At 49.1% G+C, this 15,034-nt stretch overlaps 1 protein-coding gene across 2 annotated transcripts in view; it reads left to right on the forward strand.

Moving 5' to 3' along the window:
• The window catches only part of SMC6 (structural maintenance of chromosomes 6), a 1,026,872-nt gene that overhangs the window by 479,738 nt on the left and 532,100 nt on the right, over positions 1–15,034 (forward strand). For both annotated transcript variants that reach the window (XM_078647759.1, XM_078647758.1), the window contains exon 15: positions 3,141–3,342. In XM_078647759.1, coding sequence (XP_078503885.1) covers positions 3,141–3,342 — 202 coding nt within the window. The remainder of the gene's footprint in view (positions 1–3,140; positions 3,343–15,034) is intronic.

Here is a 15,034-nt window from a genome sequence, read left to right on the forward strand (position 1 = left end):
CTCGACTTGCCCCCAGACTGCATGAACATCATTCGGGAGGCAAGGAAACCCACCACGCGCGCATGCTATGCCGCTAAATGGAAAAGATTTGTTATTTACTGCAACAATAACCAACTCAACCCATTAGACGCTTCCATACAAAACATTATATGCTACCTCTTGCATTTACAAAGATGTAACTTAGCATACTCTTCCATACGACTACACCTCGCTGCTATAGCAGCGTACCTTCAGAACAGGCAACACCTTTCACTCTTCAGGATACCAGCTATTAAAGCATTTATGGAGGGCTTGAAAAGAGTAATCCCTCCAAGACACCCTCCTTCCCCAGTCTGGAATCTAAACATAGTGCTTACCAGACTCATGGGACCTCCTTTCGAACCTCTACACTCATGCGAATTGCAATTCCAAATTCGGAAAGTCGCATTCAAAGTTGACATTACCTCACTCAGAAGAGTGAGCTAATTGCAAGCACTGACCATTGAAGAACCATTCATGCAGGTACATGCTACTGGGTAGTTCTTCGAACAAACCCTAAATTTATGCCTAAAGTCGTATCCAACTTCCATATTAATCAAGCAATTGAACTGCCGGTATTCTTTCAGAATCCACAATCAGTAGCTGAAAGAGCCCTGCGCACGCTAGACGACAGAAGAGCTCTACCATACTATGTGGACAGGACAAAATCATTCAGGAAAACAAAACAACTGTTTGTTGCCTTTGCACCACAACACAAAGGAAATCCTATTTCAAAGTCAGGAATAGCCAGATGGATAGTTAAGTGCATTCAAACATGTTATCTAAAAGCTAAACGCACTCTCACAGTCCCCCCTAGAGCACACTCTACACAGAAAATGGGGGCATCCATGGCTTTCCTGGGAAATATTCCACTAGAAGACATCTGTAAGGCAGCCACATGGTCCACCATACACACCTTCACTAAACACTACTGTGTAGACGTGCAAGCAAAACAGCAAGCTGCTGTAGGCCAGGTTGTCCTCAAAACTCTTTTCCAAACTGCTGCAGCTGGCACAGGTGGCCACCGCTAGAGGAGATACTGCTATTCAGTCTATGCACAGATATGAATTCAGCAGCCCACATTCCTCGAACGGAATATGCTAATTACCAGTATGCATCTGTTCTTGGCATGTAGGGCTGCTGACATTCATATCGCCCGCCCTCCTCCCCGGCGCCTGTCGCAGCTGCAGCATTATCTCTAGCATGGACATCTCTTACTTTCCTATCTCTACCTCTGCCACAATGGCAAAAAACAATCTGAGCATGGAAAGGATGCCCATGCGCACTGTAGTCTAGGGGAGGAGTCACCTACCTCGTGATACTTCGAAGACTCTTCCAGGACAACAAAGTGCAATCATCCGGACCCAACACTAGGCGGCGATCTATGCACAGATATGAATGTCAGCAGCCCTACATGCAAGAACAGATGCATACTGGTAAGTAGCATATTCCTCTCAATTTTCGACTGCCCCTCATACAATTTGTGTCAAATCACTTTTGCTCTGCCATAGGAACTTTATTAGAAATGGGAGAGTATAGAGCATTATTAACAGTGCTTACCACGGTCTTAGGCTACCCCGACACCAGAATGTGCTGAAGGGTCCGGGAACTAAATCATAACATGTGGGATTGCCTTGAGGATGGCCTTAAACAAACATGTTTCCAAAACAGCCGCATACCCTGTAACTACTATTTGTGACTGTGGTTCATTTAAAGTGTTTGACCTTGACACACCTAAAGTCTGAAGACAAGTGCATTGCGAGCTATATTATTACTATGCACTACTTCAAATTTACAAATAATTTCTAGCACAGATTAGAGGCAAATATACAATCTATTGTGCTACTGTAATCTTGTTGGTGAACAAGAGGAAAAAAATAACTTTATCCAAGTTCTGAACGTTCCATGTAACTAGAATTTAATTAAATTTTGAAAATGGACGGTCTAAACATTTAATCATAGTAGGAACTGACTTCTCAATATGATTGAGCTGTACAGAGCTAGGTTGCCTGCTCATGATTCCATCAAATGTAATATTAAAACTCCCAACAAACAGGGTATTCATTGGTGACACTATCCATTGCCTGATCTTTCAGGAAACAAAGGTTTACAAGATTTGAGGAATTCAAAGCGCAGTTGTCATTATAAAGAATAAAAAGTATGAGGGGAGCATCTTTTAAAAAAAGAAAAAGTAATTATGTGAATGTTAGGTTCACCTGAGTTAACCAGAATAAAATGACAACCTATCAACTGGAGTGCTTTGTCATGAGTGATAGTTCTAGGCTTATGAGATTGAACACGTTGTAACTGATGTTCAGTTTATGATGGTTATCAAAAACTAGTCTGAATTGCACTCATTTGTCTACGAAGAAAGCCATATGCAGATGTTTAGAAGCGTTTGTTTAATTCTACAGTTCTTTCTCCAAACAGATTTACACATCGAAGGGCTCACACAGTCAATCTGTTCAATTACAGTGTGTAAATCATCCTTGTGTCTGTATACATCTGCAGTACGTGTGGCTAGGTGAATGTTGGTACTGTTCTAAGTAAAAGAATCATTATCAGAGCGTGAACCACAGTTTAAGAACCGCTGGTCTAGCACTATCAAGGCAACTGCCAGTGTACAATCTGTTGGCACACTCCACTGGTTCTTTTCTCCAAATGTTGCTTTCTGCCATATGGTAACTTTGTTGCCATCTAATACCTAGTCACCCTGGATTCAAGTACATCTGTGTGTGCCCATAGCCAGGGCCTCGGTTCAGCGACACCACTCCCTAGTCACATCTGGGTGTCCGCGTCCAGGAGGACAATAACGCCCGTTTTCTCATCATTGTTTCACCGCCATAAAGTCATGGTTCCACACCTTTGGCTTGTCGAGCCAGGTCATAATCCTCCGCACCTGAAGCCCAGGAGGAGGGCAGCCATCTGGTTAGCTGCTAAGCTCCCCCTGGCAATGTTTTTGAATTAACAACATTCTCAATAAATGTAATTTTACCGGCACTTGTGCCTAATTTGTATAGTCAATCGACCTTGTGAAACGGCCTACAGAAGCAACATTTTCCAAGCAGTGTTTACTAGCTCCTGACAACATTTTATTGCAAGTCTTTGTTTTCATTTTGTAGGAGCGTGCATCCGACTGAAGGACCCACAGCTCGCTCTGGCTGTTGAAAGTTGTTTAAAGAATCTTTTGCAATCCTTTTGTTGCGATAATCACCGAGACGAGAGAATGCTTCAGGTGCTGATGTCAAAATTCTACCAGCCGGGACAAAGACCACAGATTATTGTCAATGAGTTTCGAAAAGAAGTCTACAACACAGAAAGCAGGTTGGCCTTCAGTGTCCTGCTGAAGTATTCATTTAACTCAAGGGGGTATGGGTCATATAACCACTTAGAGTGATATGAGAATGAGCACTAAATGCTCATTCTTTCATCTGGTGGGAAGGTCTAGATTAAATGTACCACATAAGATAAAACGTGAGGTTTTGCCAGAGACTGAATCATAAATGCTGTTACATTTTTGTTAGTTAATGTTTTCATTCGCTTATACAGCATTGTGTGTCTTTCCTAGATAGTTTCTGAATTCCAGAAATTAGTACTTGGCTTCAAACTGTTATTTCTGCATTTTATTTATTTTTATTTTTTTTTATTTTTATTTTTTTGTTCAAAAACCTTTATAAGAGTAAGCATAGAAAAGTACAAGAATGGGCCTACAACCTCACGGGCTGGCCGCTAATAATAAGGCACAAGGCATGAATTAAAAATGTACATCCGTGGTCAGGCACAAATCGAGCACCAAGCATTACTCCCCACATCTCACAGAGCAATTTGAATTTTTATTTTATACAAAAAGAAAAACAAACACTAAAAGGCGAATGCACGGTAAGTAAGGTCAGCCCAAAGAACGGAGGGGATGGTCCACGGTCAGGAGAACACACCCAGAGCTCTGAGGCTCCAACAAAGTCGGGGGGGGGAGGGGAGCAGCGGGGAGAACCAGAAATGTTAAAAACAGTATGGAAGGGTTCCGGGAACGCTCGCCTAGGGAGATAGGACAACCTCAGCAGTGCCTACAAGGGGAGGGGTGCAAATACCCCCACGATATTCATTCCACTGGCCCCAAACCCTCGACCACGCCCTGGGTCTGCCCCTGGCCACATAAACCGTCTTCTCACGAAACATGGACCAATCCATGTTGTCCTCCCACTTCGAGACCTCAGGGGGCCTGGAAGCGCCCCAGAGTTGCGCAATATCCCGTTTCGCAATCATGTAACCCAGGGTAGCCCATCTGGTCTGGGCCACAGAGTAGTCAGTGGGCTCCCACACATTCAACAAACATCGTCGAGGCTCCGGCCGCAGGGCCACACCAGTCACATCAGTCATCACCTCAAGCACAGCAGTCCAGTAAGCCGCTACAGCCGGGCACTCCCAAAGAATATGTAAAAAGGTAGCACTCGACCCACAACCACGCTTATATAACCCATCCAAGGAGAAGCCCATCGTCACCAGACGCGGACCCGTGACATACACTCGATGAAGGATCTTAAGTTGAACCAAACGGAGACGGACAGGAATGGCTACCTCCTTGGGAGAAGAGAGTGCCGATTGCCAATCCTCGTCGTCTAGTTCCAACCCATCGCCAACCCAAGCCTCCCGAAGTCGGACCAATAAGTCCGCCCGATTATTGATCAGTTTTTTATAGATCAGAGAAATAGTGCTATCAGGAAGATGCCCATCAAGGACACGGTCCTCGAGGGGGGAAGACTCAGGCGGGGCCTCATCAGGAGCCAAAACTGAGGCGAGGGCGTGCCGGACCTGCAGATAGCGAAAAAATTCCCTACCACTCAAACCATATTCCGCCTGGAGGGCCTGGAACGACTTCACACAACCGTTCGAACACACATCACCCACCTTACAAATCCCAATCATATCCCAGCGATCGAAACCCTTGGTAGACCAGAGACCGCCCAAACGTTCCGAGGCATAAAGCGGCGTCGCCAGTGTTAGTCGATCCTCCCATCCCAAACTCACATTCGCGGCTCGCCACACAGTTACTGCAATCCTGGACGGGCCCACAAGATGGCGCCCGGCCGATCGAGAATAAAGCGCCCTATTAAAGTCCCCACCCGGAAGCTGGAGTCTATCCATCTCGAATGCCGGATTACGACCTGGTGAGAACATCACGTGATTAATAGCAGACAACTGGGAAGCCCAGTAATATCGCTTGATATCGGGGAGCGCCATGCCCCCGTCGTACCAAGGGATGGTGAGCTTCGCGAGTGCAATACGTGGACGCCCGTTCCAAAGTAATTGCCGTTGAAGACTCTCGATCTCTCGGAAATAGGTCTTAGGGATAGCGTCATAGGAGTTTTGGAGCGCGTAAAGGAACCGCGGCAAAGACATCATTTTAAACAGGGCCGCCCTGCCCAGAGGAGACAAAGGAAGCTTACGCCAACGGGCCACATCCAAGCGCAATCTAAGCAACGGGGGGAGGAGATTATGCTCAAAGCAGAGCGACGGGTCCAACGTAATAAAAATCCCTAAATACTTGAAACCAGACTGGACCACCTGGATAGGAAGTCTGCTCGGCAAGGGGGGCAAAACACCCGAAAGAACATACACACAGGACTTGGACCAATTAATAACAAGACCCGAGTTGGCACCAAAGGAAGCAAGAACGTCAAATAGAACAGACAGAGATTTACGCGGGGAGGTGAGATATAAAAGAATATCGTCCGCGTACAGCGAAACGCGGTCCTCAAAGTCCGGAGACCAGCGAATCCCCTTGATTGAAGGCTCCCACCGAAGCCAAGCAGCCAATGGTTCCAGGGCGAGAGCAAACAGTAACGGAGACAAGGGGCATCCCTGACGGGTACCTCTACCAAGGGTGAAAGGAGCCGAGACCCTACCATTCACCACTACTTGTGCGAGAGGTTCCGCGTATAGTAGCTTGACCCAACTAATAAACTCAGGCCCGAAACCAAATTTCTCAAGAGCCGCCCAAAGATAAGGCCACTCCACCGTGTCGAAGGCCATAGAGGCATCCAATGAAGCCAAAATGGCCGGCTCCGTCAGAAGCCCCGCCCTCGCAATCGCGCCGTGAAGACGACGCAGGTTCAGAGCCGTGTTGCGATGCGGGATAAATCCGGATTGATCCGGATGGACCAAGTCACTAATGACCGTCAAGAGACGGGATGCCAGGAGTTTCGCCAATACCTTGGGTTCAACATTTAGCAGGGATATGGGCCTATAGGAGGAACAAAGATCACGCGGTTTACCATCCTTGGGGATGACAACTATCGTGGCCAGTCGCTGATCATAAGGGAGAATACCCCGTTCCCGGGACTCCAGAAACATGGCGCGAAGATACGGAGCCACCCTGTCGGGACGCAACTTGTACAATTCAATTGGCAACCCGTTCGGGCCCAATGCTTTGCCCGAACGGAGGGAACGGATGGCAGTAGCTATCTCATCAACAGTAAAGGGGGAGTCCAACGCCACACGATCTAAATCGGAAACACTGGGCAAGGCTATATCACGCAACAGAAGGCGAGAGTCAGCCACATCCCTCACAGACACAGGGGTATACACCACACGGAAGTACTCGGCAAAACGGTCAACTATTCCAATCGGGTCCGTTACACTCACACCACACGCGGACTGAATCACGGGCACCACACGATTAGCTCTCTCTTTCTTATCCAGCCATGCCAGCAATTTACCCGCTTTGTCACCTACATCATACAAACGTCCCTGTTGCTCCCGAAACATCACCTTGGCAGCATCTGTGACCATGGACTTATAAGCAAATTGTTTCAGACCCAGGGCATGGAGTTTCGCAGACGTGACACCAGATTCCAAATCCTCCTCCAATGCAGAAATCTCCCCCTCAAGATCCACCACCTCTCTATTCCTCGCCCTTTTAGCCTCAACAATAAGGGACAGGGCCTGCCCACGGATCACCGTCTTAAAGGCCTCCCATAGGGACACAGCCGATGAAACCGACCCCTCGTTATCCAGAAAATACGCGTCCAAAGACTTAAGCAACAGGCTGCGGGTCTCAGGGGAGGTAAGGTACCACGGATTAATGGGAGCCACCCGGCCCACTGCCTCCACCCCAACCTCAAAACGAAGCCAGAGTGGAGAGTGGCCAGAGATACCCCTCGGCAGGTGCACAATCTCACGCACCGCTGGGGACTGAGCCGCCGGCATCAGGAAGTAATCCAGCCTAGACAGACTCCCATGGGCCCCAGAATGAAAGGTGTACTGAAGCTGAGTAGGATGCAAAAGCCTCCAGCAATCCACCAAGCCAAAGGTATCCAAAAATCCACCCAACCACTGCTGAGCCGCAGGAGTATCCCTAGGGGGGTGTCGGTCGTGGAGACCGGAGATCACCGAATTAAAATCACCAGCCAGAAAGAGAGTACTATCAGGGAGGTCCAACAAGACACGGCCCAAATCTGAAAAGGTAGAAGTCTGCAAACCGGGGGGCACATAAACAGTTAATAAGGAGAGGGCACGGCCCTCATATCGACCCACAAGGACAGCATACCGCCCCCGGTCATCCTGAATCACATCATCAATAGCCAGGGGGAGGGAGGCCCGAACAAGGATACCCACACCCCTGGAACCCGAGGTAAACCCTGAATGTGCTACGAGGCGATAGCCCCACCTATTCATTGCATGACAAACATTGCCTACCAAATGAGTCTCTTGCAGGAAAACAATATCAGGAGATAAACGTCGTATACATTTCAACACCACACTTCGTTTGATACGATCTCCCAGACCGTTAACGTTCCACGAAACAAATCTCAACCCGCTACCCCCCATCCCACCCGAAAAAGCCAAAACCCCCCCATCAATGAGCACGACCACAGAAACATTGTCAAACACAGGATAAAGTCGCCTTGAACACAGAACATACAAACAACGAACTTCCCAACCACCCACCCCCCCAATAACAAGAAAACACCCCCCACCCTGCACCCCTGCAAAAAGCTAAAAAGCCACCCCAACCTGCAGTGTGCCTGTCGCCCAAGAACCCCTATTCTACACAAAGACCCCGGAGGATGAAAGGCTCCGTCCCACCCGCCCCCCGATCAAGACCAATGACGAGGAAAAGAACATACATCAAAACACATAAGCAATAGAGGAACATAGGCATACATCCCTGGAGAAGTTACACAAAACAAGGCATCAGGTAAAGACGAAACGTTCAGCTCTCTACACCACCTTCAGCACCGCCCGGGTGGGCATCGGACTCAGTCTCAGGAGGTCGGCTAGGCAGGGAGTCTAGCCAGTCATTCACAGCATCTGGCCGATCAAAGAAGAAAGTTCGGTCCTTATACTCAACCCGCAGCCTGGTCGGAAAAAGCATAGCGTAACGCATCCCCATGTCCCTAAGACGCTTCTTGGCACCACGAAATCCCATACGCTGCTTCTGGACCTGTTGGGAAAAGTCCGGATAAAAGTTCACCGTGGCATTCTCGAAGGCCACCGGGCCCTTCACCCGTGAAGCCTGCAGGATAGCGTCCTGATCTCTATAGTGGAAAAGCTTCGCAACAATAGGTCGCGGCGGGGCGCCTGGTTTGCCCTGGCCCCCCGGAACACGATGTGCGCGCTCCACTGTGAAAAATTTACTAAGGCCAGATGGAGAAAGGTGGTTCTGGATCAGGTCTTCAACCAGGAGATCAACCGAGTGGGGTTCTGGATTCTCCGGCACACCAACCACGCGAACATTACAGCGACGTGCCCTGTTCTCAAAATCCTCCAAGCGCCGGGTCATGAAATCGTTCACCCTACGGAGATTGCCAATCTCCGTCTGTATATCAGAGACGTCCGTCGTGAGGCTGGATGACTTGATATCCAACGACTTCACCTTTTCGTTCGTCTTGGAGAGATCGGCTCGAATTAAATTCACCTCAATCGCCACAGTGTCAAGTTTGTGGGCCAAGGTTTCGTACTGTTGGCCTATGGATTCCCTCATGCCAGAAATGGCGCCCATGATGTCCTGCAAGGAGGGCTCCGTCGACGCATCCACGACGTGGTCAGACGCAGTGGGACCGGGCAGGGCAGCTCCGGGGGACCCCTTAGAGTGGGTATAACGATCCATAACATTAGATTGAACCGGGCCCCCGCGCAGAGGTGTCTTCGTCTTGCGCGTCTCTCGGTCCCCTCTGCCCGCCATTTTGGAGATGCGTCACAAGTGGAGTCACCAGGGTCGACGGACCGGGCACCAGAAATGGAGGCCCCGGGACCAAGGAACCACAAGAGGGGCACCACTAGGATAGAGGCAGCCAACTAGGAGAATAGTCCAGCCAAAGGCCCGACAACTGACGCGTGTCCTGGCAGCAGCTCTGGCCCGACCCTCTCACCAATGTCCCAGTCTGAGGCAGAATCGAAACCGAAACTTAAGAAGGGGACCCACAAGTCCAATCCCCCTGCCGTTGTTGTTCAACTCCAAGACGGCCACCGAACCTCACCCAGTCCCGGGCGCACCTCGAGGGCGGAGCCCAAAAGTTCAATTCATCATAACTCAGGCACCCGGTGTCCAAATCAGTGTCTGAAAGGTCCAGGTAGATCAGCCCAACGTCCTCTATATAAATCCTCGCGAAAATTCAGGATTCATGCAGGATATTATGCCGTGAGCGGCGGGTGTCCGGGGAGCGCTGTGCTCACGCGGCCATCTCGGATGCCCGCCAAGCTCCTCCTCCTGCATTTTATTTTTATCTGAATATATCATAGGCGCAAGTACATATTTATATGTTGGCACGCTACCATTAACCCGTGGTGCATTTCCTTCTACTATCTGTTCACTGGCAAGGCAGTCCTGTGTAGAAGAAAACATTGTTGAGCATAATAAAGTATAAGGAAACTTATTTTTCTTGTTTATTAGGATACTTATTTGTCCTCCTCGTTTCGCAACAGCTAGCTCAAGCCTATGCCAACAATGTAGGTTTTAAGTTATGCACGGCCTGCAGGAGACGAGTGCAACAAGCGACAAGGCTAATTGAAGCGACTGACCAGCTATGGCGCCTGCCGTGTGTCACGTATTTTAGTTGGCAACACTCAATCGACGACGGTGCCCCAGAAGGGAGGAATAGCCTGAAACCTCCCAATGGACCTAGGTCCTTAGATACAAAACAGCATGGGATCTGTGCACACGTCAATTATTACAATATACAGTATTCATAGGCAAATCATGCACAATATAACACCAAATCAATGAGGTTGAATGATCTTGATTGTTGTATTCTTCAATTCAGATTTTATTTGCAACGCCCAGCCAACACGTGTTTCGTCAGGGTGGTAAACCCACGACTTCGTCAGGGCTCCAATGGGCAGTGAAGTTTCAATGTAAGTTGCGAGATCACTACGCTCTCCGCCGGTTTTACTTCCGTCCCGGCTGTCGAGTTAAAACTGAGTAAAAATCTACACTGCGTCTATCCAGCAGCTCACGTTCTGTATGGTGTCCTTATGTTGTAAGGCACCGTTCGTGTATATACGACCAATTTCCAAAATCAGATGCCGCAGCTCCAGTACCACTGCCGGCTCGCGTCCTCGTGTGTGGAGACGAGTCTCAGCATCTAATCCTAATGGGCGTGTGCTTCATGCCTTTGGAAAAAGCCATCAGTTCACTTATAGCCTGCACTGTGCTTGAAATGGACACTAATCTATTCCTATATGTTATCTGTTGTAAAGTGCTTGGTATTCTTATGGTTTCATGGCACGAAAAGCTTAATAGCCAATTAGATGGACGTTCAGTAGTTCGGGTACAAATTTTTAAAAAAGTGCTTTACCCTGTGTTCCTTCATTATGATGCATAGCTGGCAGTTTTATTTGCATTTTTGGAAACAAAATGAAACTGTTTTACCACCTTTCCTATGGCATTTGTAATGTGGTTCACCAGGCTGTCCTTCTCCCCTATAATAGCAGAGAAATGGTAAAGCTTCACATTATCCAAACCAGGAACCTTGCCACCAACTCTGTATCCACTGTTTTACCGTCAAACACTAGACTAAGACTGCGAATATCCAGGCCAGTCTTCTCCTTGCTATGCAGATTAGAGGAGTCTATGGGGGGCTATATGCAGCCTTATCCAATGCAGAATCCTACTATCACTCTTGGTAAGGTAAGTAAGGGACGGACTCCGTTACCTGGAGCCACGACCGAGCACAACCCTGCACATATCCGTGCGGCCATCCGTCAAGAACACAGGTCCCTGCATCTGACCCGGGACGTACCCGTCCCTTACCTACCTTCTACCTTTAACAGGGAACGGCCTTCGCCGTATTTCCACACTGCGCTCGCAGCCGGTTTGGATATATACTCCGCCGTTGCGATTTCTTTTCATTTACAAGAGAATTGACAGCCCTGATGAGTCACATCAAGTACACGGTGTGACGAAACACGTGTCGGCTGGCGACTATCGATTGTACTGATCAAGATTGAATGATAAATCTTTATCACAGGCAAAACCTGGAGTTTGACCTTCATTTATTCAAATGAACATTGTCCTTACGGTGGGGTTCTGACACCAGAACCTAATTTACTTACAGAACGTGTGCACAGGACTTTGTTCTTAGCAGTTTTCCAATGGTTGACACTTCACCAGCTCAAATGTAATGCCAAGAAGACAGAACTACTCTTTTTTTGGTGTAAAGGTACATGAGTGAGCTAAGATGGCCGCCTGGTAGGAGCTCTAGTCCGGAGCTCCTAGTGCTGGGGATCCCAGTCGTGGATTTATCCCCGCTAGTACCCATCGCTAGTGAGAAAAACAAGTCACTGGAGTGAGAGTAACTGGATGGAACCTCAAAGTGAAGGGTTTTACGTATCGGGAGTAACACACGTACCTGTAGCACTGGGAATCACCGGATCATCGGCGAAGCCCTGGACGCTGAGGGTGGTCGTGGTCAGTGGCAGATCCTCGGCGGCGGGCTGGAACCTTCAGCGGCTGCAGTGATCTGGTTCCCTTCCGCGGCTGCTGGGATCGCTGGCACCTGTGGACCGTTCCTCTTCGTGGCCCGGAGGGAGAGTGCGAGCCTGCCCTGTTGTGTGCAAGCCTTCCTAACTGCCCGCTTGCCGCGGCTGCTGGCTACAGGTGGTCGCTCAGCCCACACCGGGATGTATACCGGTGGGCAGAGCCCCTGAGCAGTGGCGGGGGGCTGCGGTGCGATTTACGTGTCTGGAGGAACTGGGCGGCGGAGTGACTGCAACGAGGCTTCTGCGGCTGAGGGGTAGTGCGAGCCTGCCCTGGCTGCCTGCTGGCCGGGGCTGCCGATCAAGGGCGGCAGCGCGGCTTGCACCGGGATCCTTGTCGACGGCGGCGGAGCCCATGAGCAGGGGCAGTGGAGCTGAAGGGCGTCCGGAGAGGGGGAGGCGGCGGATCAGCTGAGTCGCGGCTTCGGCGGCACCCGGGAGGTCCGTGCTGCATTCAAACACGGAGAGAAGTGGCCGCGTAGACCCGCCTCCAGGAAGGGCACCAAAAGAAAGCAAAACAACGCGGACAGCAACACAAGCGTTGAGCATTCATTAACGAAGAGTCACTTCTTCTGTTGGAACGGACAACCGAAAAGAGGATCCCTACAGCGACAACAGGGAAGAAGAGCGTGCTGAAGCTAGTAGATTAACAATCTGGTACAGAAAGGACCCCAGGACTATGACACGGTAGCGTTCATTTTTAATTGGCATTTTTGCACCGTTTTTGAAGCCGGTTTTGCGTGGCTAAACTTTGGGGATTCGCTGCCCAAAATGGTGGGGGCCATAAAACTACAGCTTCCACTCTCCATTTCCCTGTCTTCCTCAGATAACCGATCTTTTCACCCAAAATGGCTGGAGTCATAAAGCAGCAACAACAAATTGCCAGACCCTCTCAAAGCTTATCTAATAGCACTGCCTCCCCTGGCCCTCCAAAAGAGACAAAGGACTCGCCTCTCCCTACCCTCCTAGTAAGATAGAAAAAGGACTTCACGAAAAGGTCCCGAAACCTGGCCACACCCCTGATTTCAGGACATAGGAACAAACATAGGACTACCTTATTCTGTGCTACCTCTCTATCCTGGCAGCCATCTTAATCATGCCTAACGAAGCGGCCATCTTAGGCTAGTCAAACCCTCTACCCCAATGCACACTTCCTAACTCCCTCGCCCACTCCCACTCCTCCCCTGCGCACACCATAGCTATTGCTTTCGCTCACCCTCTGAGGTAACGGGTTTTTAGGAACCCGTTTGGTGCCAGGGGATAACACCCGAAGACCTCTGAGTTCTCCCTGTTCCGGACCACAGAAACACGGAGTCTTCTAGTCGCAGTCAGAGATCAAGTTTTATTGGCAGCTACCAAGTAACAGGTGTCCTAGAAGCACGACAAACACTGGTCATGTGTTCTCAGGAGACTGTTCGTTTTTACAGAACCAGCCTTCTCCTTATATACAAAAATAATAGCTGCAAGCAAGAATTCTTAAGTTTATGATATGGCCATACACATATTTCTACAATAATACAAAAGAGCGAAGTCATGTAGGCAAGCCCGTATTTTAGACGTCCAATTCGTGATAGCTTACTCAGCCAAGCCCGGAACTCCCATCAGATAGCGGTGAAACCCCAATAAAAGAAGGCACCTCCTAGTCATAAAACTGGCCATAAACAGGGAGCGTGGACAGGTGTGTATGTGTGTAGAAAACATGATCTGTGCGCGGTGAATGGTTTATGGTATGTTGTACATTGATGCTATCGTGTTTGGCCACTCGGCGAGGAGCTGCCTAAACAGGTTTGGCTGGAGGCAAGGGAGTCAGTTGGGACAGGTCAGGGGGAAGTCAGGGAAGGTGGACGTGTCCTTTTAGATCAAGCTCGACCTTTAATTGACTTATCATGAGGGCAAGACACAAGATGGATACCGTTTACAAAATGGAGTCTGGGGGTTGGGACGGAAACTACGATTCAGGGGTGTTAGCATGCCTCGATCATGACGCAAATGCATAGGAATGATGTCCGATTCATTATCGGTTAGTCGACAACAAATTTGTCATGGTACGTTGAGGTTTCGGGACACGGATATCGGGCCTCGATACCGGGACAACAGTAGGGTCCAGAATTTCAGACCAACAGACCCTCCTTTTGCCCTCATATAAGGCAATGATTCATGTTAATCCGAGTCTAAATCTGTATGAAGGAACTCGTGGAGATGCTGCTGTAGCATCATTCTGTTGCTCAGTTCGTCCCTTGACACAGGCTTCCGTACACATGAGGTAGCACAGAGGCCACATAGTGCAGGAGCGCACTGTACACATAGGCAGAACATAAACAGAAGTGCTAAGATCATCCCAATGAAGATCAGTGTTTTCCATCCCCAGGTAGCGATCAGTTCCCAGAACCACCCTAGTAAGGACCAGTCCCCTTTTTCTACGTGAAGGGAACCAGATATCTCGTGCAACTTAGAGATGGCCTGGTACACCGTCGGTGCGTTATCAGGGATGAAAATGCAACAACTGGATTGGATCACTCTACACACACCACCACGATCGGCGAGTATGATATCTAGGGCAACTCGGTTCTGAAGGGTCATAAGTCGATCCGACTGAAGTTCGGTCGTCAAATTTCCAAGGGCTCCGGCCGTTGTACTCACGGCGGATTCAACTATCCTCGATAACTGGCGAATATTCCTGCTGTTTACCATAGGCCCCCAAAATGGCAGAAAACCCTTTGCGAAGTCAGCGAATTCCTGACCCGCGGTGTCGTCTTTACTCACGACACCTCTAGCTGTCCTTGTCCGATGGTAATCTGCTCTGGCCGTGTAGGTGGGAGGCAGCAGAAATGCGATAAAGCATGTACCTGAGAAGTCAGGGGGCAACCAGGTGTAAGCTTGGTCATGGCAGACGAAATACGTGCCTTTGGCTGCTAATAATATAGGGGAAGTTCGGGAAGCGAACACATATGTTTCCGCGCATATACTCTTTCCTAATTGAGCTTTGGGATCCCTGCCGATACCTTGTAAGCATAAGTGACCTCGGTTGGGTACTATCCAA

Source organism: Lissotriton helveticus, chromosome 6 (assembly GCF_964261635.1).
Source record: "Lissotriton helveticus chromosome 6, aLisHel1.1, whole genome shotgun sequence".
Taxonomy (NCBI): domain Eukaryota; kingdom Metazoa; phylum Chordata; class Amphibia; order Caudata; family Salamandridae; genus Lissotriton; species Lissotriton helveticus.